This window comes from Myotis brandtii, unplaced genomic scaffold (genome assembly GCF_000412655.1).
Source record: "Myotis brandtii unplaced genomic scaffold, ASM41265v1 scaffold291, whole genome shotgun sequence".
NCBI classification, from domain to species: Eukaryota; Metazoa; Chordata; class Mammalia; order Chiroptera; family Vespertilionidae; genus Myotis; species Myotis brandtii.
In genome coordinates, this window is record NW_005361118.1 from 557,424 (window position 1) to 569,573 (window position 12,150).

The 12,150-nt window shown below is 36.4% G+C and overlaps 1 protein-coding gene across 1 annotated transcript in view; it reads right to left on the minus strand.

The window, feature by feature from the left end:
* The window catches only part of ATR (ATR serine/threonine kinase), a 147,761-nt gene that overhangs the window by 55,889 nt on the left and 79,722 nt on the right, over window positions 1-12,150 (minus strand). The window contains exons 24-26 of the mRNA XM_014542147.1: window positions 6,761-6,881; window positions 5,328-5,465; window positions 2,665-2,875 (exon numbers count right to left, since the gene is read on the minus strand). Coding sequence (XP_014397633.1) covers window positions 2,665-2,875; window positions 5,328-5,465; window positions 6,761-6,881 — 470 coding nt within the window. The remainder of the gene's footprint in view (window positions 1-2,664; window positions 2,876-5,327; window positions 5,466-6,760; window positions 6,882-12,150) is intronic.

Sequence of the window (12,150 nt, forward strand, 5' to 3'; positions counted from 1 at the left end):
ATCAATGATGAGAGGGTCTTTGATTGGCTGCCTTCTGCACACCCCCTACTGGGGATTGAGCCCACAACTCTCAGGCATGTGCCCTTGACTGGAATCGAACCTGGGACCCTTCAGTCCACAGGCCGACGCTCTATCCACTGAGCCAAACTGGCTAGGGCATATTGTTTTTAATAATGATTCATAATAGTATGTAGAAAACAGGAAACAGAAATAAATTTTTCCAAAATTTAAATAATCAAGATAGTAAATTTAAGAGAAATTATATTTAAAATAAGTCCCTTACTTTCATAAATATTTGTATATGATTTCAAATTATAAGAAATGCTAAGGGTATTATACTTTAGAAGCATTACAAATACTGTCCTTAAAATCTTTAATTTTCATTGCAATGTTAGTAAAAATGGTGATAACAGAGTTCGTACTTGGTTTAATAGCCCCATTTTCACATGTAGAAACAGAAAAAAACATTTAAATGTTAAACTAATATGAAATATATTAGCCATATTCCAGAGGGGGAAAAAAATTCTCCCAAACATATAATTATTGCCAGTTCAAAAAATTTTACAAAAATAAACTACTGTGCTTAACAGGAATGTATGCGCTTCAATAGGTATAGGGAACTGTGTCAGTGAAGACCTCTTTAAGAGTTGTTAATCAATTTTTTTTTTCAATTAGCCTCAAAGCCTGGGGGGAAAACATACATGGCTGAAATATACAGAAGCAGACAGATTACATACTTCATCTACTTGCAATAAGAATGAAAAAAAAAAAAAAGGTTCAAAGACATTAAGAGTATCCATTATATTAAGAGTATCCATTACTGTCTTAATAACGTAATTCTTCTCACCAACTGCTCATATCAGAGAGGCAGGTGTCATTTTTAGCTCTAGTAGGATTCTCCTTTTAGTCACCTTACTAGGAATTGTAATATCACAGAAAAAAACTAGAACAATAGTAAGAACAGCAGGGTGTAGTGTAATAACATGTATTATGCACATCTGGAGAGTTGCTGGATACCAAACAGTGCCAGAGACAGGAAAACAAAAAGGATAAAATGAATGAAATGAAGAGAAAGGCCATGAAATTAAAATCTCCTTTGAAATTGAAAACTTAAATGTGAAAAAGATTGCAAGGAGTACAGTAAAACCTTGATGTAAAGGACTAACTTGGGCAAGGGAGTGTGTCCGTTAAAGCTGAAAGTCCATTATATAATAATACAAATTTTCCGAATGCATATGTTAAAAAATTGACAAATTAGTTTACCAGTTTTTACTTATGTAGACACGTTGGTGTAATTAAAATTAAGTATGTATAAAAAGTTTAATTTCACAGAAGAATTTTCTATATGTATTACTGTAATTTTAAATTTATACTGAATAGGTCTAGTAGATGCGCGCATTCACCGATCGCCTTGAATAAACAAATGCACATGGCTGGTGTGTGGCTTAGTGCACTGGGAACATCAGCCTACAGGAGTTAAAACTGCAACAGAAAAGTCAGGCCTGGTGACAGTAGAACCAATTACCACATGCAATGCAGGTGATCATGTGCTGATCATTCCCCGAACATTTACAGGGGTGACACTTGGATTTAAATATGTAGACTATAGTTAGTTGTAGATAGGTAATATTTATTTATGTCAGCTAAATTACTCAGTGTTTTTTCCAACATATGGCCTATTTGTTAAAAATGACAGTGAATTAATAACAAAAAAAAATAACCTGTTAATTTAATTATAAGCAAATCTTGGTTAAAAGCATTTAAAAATTAATAGGATGTTAATTTTCACTTATGACATATAGACCGGAAATCCTACCCATTAATAGAGGTCCACAGCGCTCTCTTTGGCAGTACATATACTAAAATCGAGATGCACAGGATTGAGGCTTTACTGTATTTCACAAGTGTAAATGGACAAAGAACACTTCACTACATATATATGTATACGTATGTATATGCACATGGATATGTATACACATGCAAATACACTGAGGTGACATGCAGTAAATGAGTTAACAGTGAAGAGTAGGTTAATAACAATATTAACAAGGCACTTATTTCACACTTTACAGTTTATATAGTCATCATCTTATTTATTTATTTATTTATTTATTTATTTATTTATTTATTTATTTATTTATTTATTTATTTATTTATTTATTTATTTATTTATTTATTTATTTATTTTAAATACATTTTATTGATTTTTTTACAGAGAGGAAGGAAGAAGGATAGAGAGTTAGAAACATTGATCAGCTGCCTCCTGCACACTCCCTACTGGGGATGTGCCCACAACCAAGGTACATGCCCTTGACTGGAATAGAACCTGGGACCCTTGAGTCCGCAGGCCGACGCTCTATCCACTGAGCCAAACCGGTTACGGCTCATCATCTTATTTAATCCTCAATCTACTAAGAGAGATAATATTAATTCTATTTTATATAAAGAAAAATTAGGTATGTGTCTTGCCCAAGGAAATGAGACTGAGAACTTAAAAGAGAGGTTTTCTAATTATAAATTCACTACAATTACTTAGTGAAAAGGCCAAGAAAAAAAAAAATACATAGGTTTTTTAAAAGCTAATGCTTAAATTATAAAACTGATCCAGAAAGGAGCTAATTTGTTAATAATTAAGATTAAAAATAAACAGAAGTTATGACTCACCTATTGAGTCTACCTTATCTCTGTTTGATTTGCTTTGTGGAAATTTCTCAGCATTCAGTGCCTGAAATTTGTGCCTTGACCATTGTGTGAGATGGTCAATCATGGAGAATACAGTCTGTGTACTAAGTTGACACAGGTCAGATGCACTGTATTGGGTATTTATAGTATGCTGATCATCATGCTTTAGAACTGCCATAATTTCTGCATAAACCTGAAATAAATCATTTTATAATTAATAATGTCTACATAATAATCATTTTACTAGTATCTAATATATAAGACTAACCATTCTAAAGCAACAACTAAAAAAATAAAACCCACCATGGCTTAATAATAAATTAGTTTTCTCATCTATAGTTAAAACCAATAAAAAGAAAACCTACTGTAAAAGAGTAATAAATGTAAACACAAAAATATTTTAAAATTCTTTTAGATCAGTGGTTTTTAACCAGTGTGCCACGGCACACTGAGGTACCACCAAGAATTTTTAAAACATGGAATACCTGACTATTTTAATTAGGGGCACTTAACTCTTTTCCCTTAGGTTGTCAAACAAAAAAAATTACAACAGCCAACACAACAATATCCATCTGGTGTGAATGAATCAAAATCTACCTATTTTCTTTGTCAGATTGGCACAAAATATATTTTTTTGGTGTGCCACAGAATTTTAGTAATTAGTTTATGTATACCATGAGATAAAAAAAGGTTGAAAGTCCCTGTTCTAGATTATACAATAAATTATAATGAAACTATTTATTAACTAGTAGCAAAAAACTTAAAACAATATCTCACACTATCCACAAAGTCAATTTCAGAGTAATTAAAGAGCTAAATGAAAAATTAAAAGAATTTTTTTAAATGTAGGAAATATATTCATGACATTGAATTAAGAGAAGTCATCATATAAAAGGCTTAAAATTAAAAAGTTGTAAGATTGATAAATTTGGCATTACATTTTAAATCTTTCCATGTAAAAGGTATAAACAAAGGTTAAAAAGAAAACCACTAACTGGGTAAGATTTTTGAAAGATATGAACTGGCACAAATTGGTCCCACACTATATACAGAACTCCTACCAATTAATTAAAAAGGACACCCACATTTTCCAAATAAGTAATGGGATATGACTAGGTAATCCTATATAATAAAGAGGTCATATGCAAATTGACCATCATGCCCTCGTACAAAGATGGCCGTCCCTATGTGGTCAAGAGATGGCCGCCTCAAGATGGCCAGCAGAGGAGGGCAGTTGTGGGCGATCAGGCCAGCACAGGAGGGCAGTTGGGGGGGACCAGGCTGGCAGGGGAGGGAAGTTAGGGGCAACAGGGCTGGCAGGGAAACAGTTAGGCATCTATCAGGCCAGCAGGGGAGTGGTTAGGGGGTGATCAGGCTGGCAGGCAGAAGAGGTTAGGGGCAATCAGGCAGGCAGGCAGCCGAGTGGTTGGGAGCCAGCAGTCTTGGATTGTGAGAGGGATGTCCAACTGTCGGCAGTCGGACATCCCCCTAGGGGTCCCAGATTGAAGAGGGTGCAGGCTGGACTAAGGGACACTCCCCCTTACAGTATATGAATTTCATGCACCGGGCCTCTAGTTTATAGAAAAGTAATCCAAATGGCCAACAAGCATAACTACTGGGAATAATAAAAACACAAATTAAAACAATAAAATGTCTTTTTTTTTTTTACCCATCATGTTGCCTAAAATTTAAATGTTTGAAAATATCAAGTACTGGCAAGTGTATGGGAAATGGATAGACTTGTGAACTGGTAGGATTATAAATCTGTATGTACATTTGCTGTCTCTAATAAAATGTTAAATGTACATACTATATAATCCAACAGTTCTACTTTTTGGAATACACCCTAAACACACACACACAAACATTTCCACAGGTAAGAATTGTCATGCTCACCATAGCATTGTTTGTAAAAGCAAAACATTGGAAATAATCAATATTATTATGGCAATATTTAAATAAATCATCATACAACTATAAAATGGAAATATACTATGAGCACTAATAAAAGGTGGCACTGTCTCTCTTAATTAATTAATTAAAGAAAGTTGCAGAACAATACCTACAATATGATACTACCATAAAAAAACAAAACAGAACCAACTGCATTAAAAAAAAAAAGGCCTGAAAAAAAAATATATCAAATTAATTAGCAGTAATGACCTCTGAGGATTTAGGATTAGGATAGTAATTAATGAGTATACTTTGATTTATTCATCTAATTTTAATTTTTACATTAAGAATATAGTAATATGCTACTTAGGCTGTTAAAAAGAAACATTTTTAAAAGTGCTATATGTATGTAGTTAAAAAATTGAATTTACAAAATATTATAAAAGTCAATAATAAAATATTCTCCTTCCCCTACCCTAATTCACAGTACCATTTCTCAGGAAAAACCACTATTAATATTTTCTTATGTATCCTTCTCAAAAGTTCTGTGATTATTTGGGTATATATTTTATATACTTTCTGCACTAAGCATATATAATTTTTTTATAATTAAAAGTTTAAAGAGGATATTGTATGCCTTTAGACATGTACATTCATAGTATTGATTTACATTTCCTACTAATATGTAGCCTTTCTAATATATTGGACAAATGTTTGGACAAAGAGAACCCAAGTAAAATAATCTCTCTTACCTCCTGCTGATCTTCTTGATTACAACCCAACAAGACATACACTAAAATATGTGGAAGAAGATAGATGGTCACCTTGAAATCATGCTTCATCATAATGCTACAGCAGGTGAAAATTTTACTGGCAAGATCATGCCGAACCTGTAAACTCAATGGTTGAGGGAAAGTGAGTAATTTTAATGTCAAAGAAAAACATGTGAGATTACAGAGTGGGTACTCTATTATAGAAAGGGAGGCATATGCACTCAAGCAAGGCAGCTTTCAGATCCCCGCCTCTCTTTTTACTCTAAACACCCCCAAGTGCCTGAACTACTGAGATCCCTATAGGCAATACAGCTACCTGGGCTCCAACTACCTCAGTATAAATGGTATTCACCCCTTACAGTTCATTTCTTAATGCACCATGTTTTGTTACAGATTAACTTCCTTGATTACAGTATATTTTACTTAGCTAACATTAAGTTTAGAGCATTAATTCCCTGAGCACACAGATGAGTAAAATAACCAAAAAGTATGCTCTGGGCCAGCACATTAAACATATGGTTAACATTTTAATAAGTAATAAACAGTGATTAACTATAGGAGAAAAAAATTTTAATAGAAAATTAAATTACTTAGGGTTAGAGTCAAATTTTATTAATATGACCTATCCTTTGATTTACCTACAGTACTATTCTCTTACAAAATTCTATAGCCTCCCTTCTTCAAATATAAATGCTTCACTTAAAAAAAATATAAAAAATTCCATTGCTAGAAGCAATTATGTTCTACATTTCACATATTATATTTTCAGTGTGTTTATAAAAAAATGACAGAAATTTTCTTAAAATTATCAATATAAATTATTATAATATTTTAAACACTAACAGAAATATGAACTTTTTAAAAGTTGTGGATTATAAATATGCCTTAAACATTTTTTTGGAACACAGAATACCTTTTTGTTTTTGGGCATGTAAAAATTTCATTATCAGAACTATACCTCTATTTTTCTATGAAATTTCAACTTTTAAAAAATCTTTATTTTTATTTTGGGGCAAGTTCAGATCATGTATCTTCTTTTAAAAGTAACCAATAAAGGGGAATATATCTTTTACTACATAAAGAATTTTTTATTATGTAATGAACTCTGATAAAGCATTAACTTCCTTTTAAACAGTATTTTACAACTTAAAATGAACAAACATAAAGTAATAATGTTTACAAATACATTAAGACCACAGTAATTTGATAAAACAATGACCTCCTTACTCAGAAACTGGTAGCAATAGAGAAATTGTTACTCTTTATTAGTAAATATTTTCTACAAAAATTTATATCATTGTCAACATAAATATTTCAGTGCCTCCTGTGTGTGCTATGTATTCAGATAGATGTTCTCATTTCTTTTAGACTTTCTGTGTTCAGGGAACAAATTCTTAACAGAATTCTCTTACCTTTGTTATAAGATAACCTGCCCAAGATGCTGACCATTCTGCAAAGTTATTACCTAATTTACTTAAGTAAATTGGCTTCTTTACTCCAGACCAATCTGTTGACTTCTGAGAACTCTTGTATCTGTAATTTTGAAAATTTGTGTATTGAAAAAATATATAATTATATAACCAACTGTTAAGATCTTTAATAAAAAGAAAGTTGAAGAAACTATCAACTCTACCACTGACTATCCCACTGTGCTTTGTCTTTACTGAAATCTAGTTAAAGATACTACTTTTCCTGTATCTTTCTTTTTAAATTTATTTATTGATTTTAGAGAAAGGAAGAGAGACAGGGAGAAAGGGAGAAGGAGAGAGAAACATTGATTTGTTGTTCCACTTATTTATGCATTCATTGGTTGATTCTTGTAGGTGCCCTGACCAGAATCAAACCTGCAACATTGGCTTTAACCAACTGAGCTACCTGGCCAGGGCTTTTCTACATTCTTTTTAATGGTGGGATGGAAGGTCATTCTTAATACATGCCAAACACTTCTAAGGATTCCAGTAGGCCTCCTCTTCCTCAGTACTCCTTTCAGATCCTTTGAATGCCCTTCTTATCTCCTGTAAGAAAGATCTTTTCCTTTGAGCTTCAAGTCACTCAGGAATACTATTCTCTTCTCTACTCCTCATTAAGGGCATCTACCAATTTCACTGATTATCAAGCTCATTAATAACTTTAGTACATTGCTCTGTGCTTTCTTTCTTCCCCAAGTTGTATCATCCTGAGTGGCTTCAATGTCTGGATGGACATCTAATTAAACTTGAAACTTCTCAATGACTTTCTCCTCACTTTATCAGAACACCCTGGCCAATACAAAGAAACGTCATCACTTCCAAAATGAAGTACTTAAACACTTTACTCTATGGCTACAGTTTCCCAAATTTCCAGTTCTTTCACCCAGTTACTCTAATAAAGATTTTCTCTCTCACTGAGATCTTTTATCCCTTGACCCAGCTAAATTCTCCTTATCTATAATACCTTCCTTTCATTACCTCTTTCCCCAACCAGCTTGGTTTTCATTGTCCTTTACTTCAAGCACTCTCTTGATAACATCCTCTACCCATTCCACTGCCACACTGTCTCTACCAGCTGTACTCATCTGCCAACCTCCAAACCTTGGGTAAATCTAAATGTTTGCCTTCACTGTAATGATATCCAGGCCACTGGACTGATAGCAGAAAAACAATAGCTTAAGAGGCCGGTACTACTGTATATTCTTAATTTTCAACATCAGTGCACCTTTCTGCAGCCCAGAAATCCTTCTAAGCTTTGCATATTAGCTCTCTCTTGTTTTCCACAGTGGCTATGTCAAATCCTCACTTTCCCAATTACATCTATACCAACTCCACTGCCACTTGCATCAACAGGGTCATTTTCTATACCTCATACTTCATGGAGAAAATAAACCATTGCTTCCCATAATCACATCTGTAAACTTAGCTAAGTTATATCCATAATTTTATCTTCCCCTATTACAAAGGAAAATATTTTACTTCCTCTAGGTCTAATCACTCATTAGGAATATGGCTATCATCCTCAGGCTATATCAATTATCAATTCTCCTCTATAACTTCAACATGATCCTATTTGCTCCTCAGCATTAACATTTAAACATGATCAAATAACTCTCACCTAGCCCTAACCAGTTTGGCTCAGTGAATAGAGCGTCGGCCTGCAGACTCAGGGGTCCCAGGTTCGATTCCAGTCAAGGGCATGTATCTTGGTTTGGGGCACATCCCCAGTGGGAAGTGTGCAGGAGGCAGCTGACAGCTGATCGTTTCTCTCTCATCAATGTTTCTAACTCTCTATCCCTTCTCCCTTTCTCTCTGTGAAAAATCAATAAAATATATTTTTAAAAAAATCAATAAAATATATTTTAAAAAAAGAATAGCTCTCACTTTACTACATGTGTGTAGCTTTTAAGGGGAGTGGGTTGCTTGTCAATCACCGATTAAGGTTAGAAAATGAGAAATATAATAAATGCCCTATAGTGAAGGTCCCCAGCAAACATTATATATTTCACCATATTTTAAATATCTAAAAAAATTGGAAGATCCAATAATCTCTCAATTAACCATCACTATTTTGAATCATCTTAAGTGTAATTCTCTAGATGATTTTACCGAGCTTTATAATGAACTTAGCAAGAAAACTGCTAATATTAGTATTCGAGCCAGATTCTATTTAGTCACAGCCAAATTTTTTTTCTGAAAATTATTTTGATGGCAACTTTGAACTGTAGTTGATCTCAGTTCTAAAAATAAAATCTCCTAAAGACAGCCATCCTTTAATCCAAGTTTAGTGATTGCATATTAATGCCCTAACTGAAAAAAAAAAAATTAAAGGAGAATATAGAAGTTTAGGGCAGCAAAAAAAATATATGGTTTTAGGAAATTCTTTATTATTCCCAGGCCCAATGAAGCAAATATCAAGAAGTCTAAGCTATATAAGTGACCTGTAGCTTAATCTGGTATCTTGGTGTTTTATTTTGTTTTTAAATATGTTTTTATTAATTTCAGAGAGGAAGACAGAGATAGAAACATCAATGAGAGAGAAACATTGATCAGTTGCCTCCTGCATGCCCCCTACTGGGGATGTGTCCTGACAGGGAATCGAACCTGTGACCTCCTGGTGCATGGTACAATGCTCAACCACACCAGCCAGGCATCTTGCTGTTTTATACAAAAGCTTTCAAACAAATTTCCATTAAAACTGCCCCGCTAATGACCTTTTATTTTATGAGTACAATTTCAATGAGCAGATCCCAGCCAGATAAATCTCCTAACTTCCACCATTGAGAGACTTCTTAGAGGTTCCTTCAAGGTCTCAGATACAAAAGTAGAAGGATCATAAGAATTCTCATTGCTCTGCTAAGATCACTCTTATAAATGACCACTGAAATGTTGCTTCTTATGAAAGAACTAGAGGCCCGGTGCACGGATTCGTGCACCGGTGGGGTCCCTCGACCTGGCTTGCAGGGATCTGGCTGAAATCGGCAGTCTGACATCCCCCGATGCAGTGGTTCTCAACCATCTGGCCCTTTAAATAGTTCCTCACGTTGTGACCCAACCATAAAATTATTTTCGTTGCTACTTCATACATTACAGATGTTGCTACTGTTATGAATCGTAATGTAAATATCTGATATGCAGGATGGTCTTAGGCAACCCATGTGAAAGGGTCGTTCAACCGCCAAAGGGGTCACGACCCACAGGTTGAGAACCGCTGCCCTAATGGGTCCCAGAGTGCATCAGGGTACTCTGCAAAGTTGTTGTCATAAGGCAGCTCCTGCGTTGAGCCTCTGCCCCCTGGTGGTCATTGCATGTCATAGCTACCGGCCAGTTGGCTGGTCACTTAGGCTTTCATATATATACTAGAGGCCCGGTGCACAAAAATTCGTGCACTAGGGAGGACCCTCAGCCCGCCCTGTGCCCTCTAGCAGTCCGGGACGCCTTGGGGGATGTCCACCTGCCAGCTTAGGCCCGCTTCCCAGGGGATCGGGCATTCCTCTGACAGCCCAGGAGCCCCCGGGGAATGTCCAACTACCAAGGAGGCAGGAAAGGCTCCCACCACCACCGCTGCACCCACAGCCATCAGCCCACCTTGTGACTGAGCGAAGCTCCTCCTGTGGGAACGTACTGACCACCAGGGGGCAGCTCCTGCATTGAGAGTCTGCCCCCTGGTGGTCAGAGTGTGTCATGGAAACTGGTCGTTCCTGGTTGTTCCACTGTTAGGGTCAATTTGCATATTTCCCTTTTATTATATAGGACATAGATAAAAAGTTGGCAATGTTTGCTTCTTATGGAAAATGAAAATGAAATAGGCAAAAACGTTACCTTCTACTTTATATGAAATAGGCAAGCCACCCTACCCCTTGCGAAAGAGCAAGCTGGGATTCAAAAAGCATTTATCATTGAGTATCAATTAAATATTATGCATTCTACCAGGTAAATTTTAAAATTATCTTCTTTATTTTTAACAATCACTGTTCAAGGTAAATAAGACCATCCATATTATCAAGACAAAAAAATTGAGACTTTGAAATGTTAAGTAACTAGCAAATGCAGAGCCAAGACTCAAATTTAGATCTATGTGACTCCAAAGACTATAAACTTTCCACTAGATCACAGAAACTCTTAAGCATCTATCTATATAGGCAATAAAATACAGATTACAGAAATAAGTAAGTGTAGTATCCTCAAAAAAGAAAAACCAAAATTTAACTGTGGAATTTTACTTTATATAATAAAATATATCTTTAAATGATGCTGTTCATAAGAAATAAAATCTTTTGCCCTGGCCGGTGTGGCTCAGTTGGTTGAGGATCATCCTGTGCACCAAAAGGTCGCTGGTTCAATTCCCAGTCAGGACACATATCCAGGTTTCGGGTTCAATCCACGGTCAGTGTGCATATGGAAGGCGACTAATTGATGTCTATTTCTCCCCCTCTCCCTTCCTCTCTCTCTAAAATCAAGAAAAACAGTCAGAGAAACCAAGATGGTGGCATAGGTAAACACCGGAGATTGCTGCCTCGCACAACCACTTCAAAAATACAACTAAAAGATGGAATGGACATCATCCAGAACCACAGAAAGGCTGGCTGAGTGGAAACTCTACAACTAGAAGAAAAGAGAAAAGCATACCAAGATTCAGAGGAGGTGCGGTATGGAAGTAAAATATAGAGGTACAGAGGCGCATTCGGAGAGGGCTGGCGGCTGAGGACACGGTTGTCTTTTTCAATCGGGAGGGAGTCTCAAGCTCTGAGCTCCAGTTTCGGGTGAGGCTCTGGGGACCCAGACTCATACGGGAGAAACTGGACTGTCTGGCATCGGTCTGAACTCGAGGGCAGCTTTCTCTCGGGGGTGCTTGCAGTGATTGCCGGGACACTGAGAAGCAGGGCCTCTGAGGGCAGGACTGAGAGCAGCCATAACTGCTAGCTCCGCCCTGTTGATCTCCTGGGACCCGGCCCCGCCCAAGCCATACATGGAGGCTTTTGCATATGAAAGGCCTAGCCCTTTGAAATTTGATAATTACCTAAAAAACTGCAGCTGGCCCAAGACCCCAGGGCAACTTGCATTGCGTCACAGTTGGCCCCTGCTGGATAGCCTCAGGCAGAGGCTAGATTAGCACCTCCTTAGAGATCCAGGAGCCAGTGTGCCCGGTGGTCAGAGTGGGACCATCTAGATTGCAGCTCCTCGGATTCAGAAAGGACACACTCAGGGGGCAGACTCAGTGAGCACCAAAGCCCCATTGAAGCAAGTCTTGCCCCGGAGGGGTGTCTCCAGCACAGAAGTTCTCCCACTGCAGACACAGCTGATTCTCACAGCCAATTGGCCTGGAGGTCAAT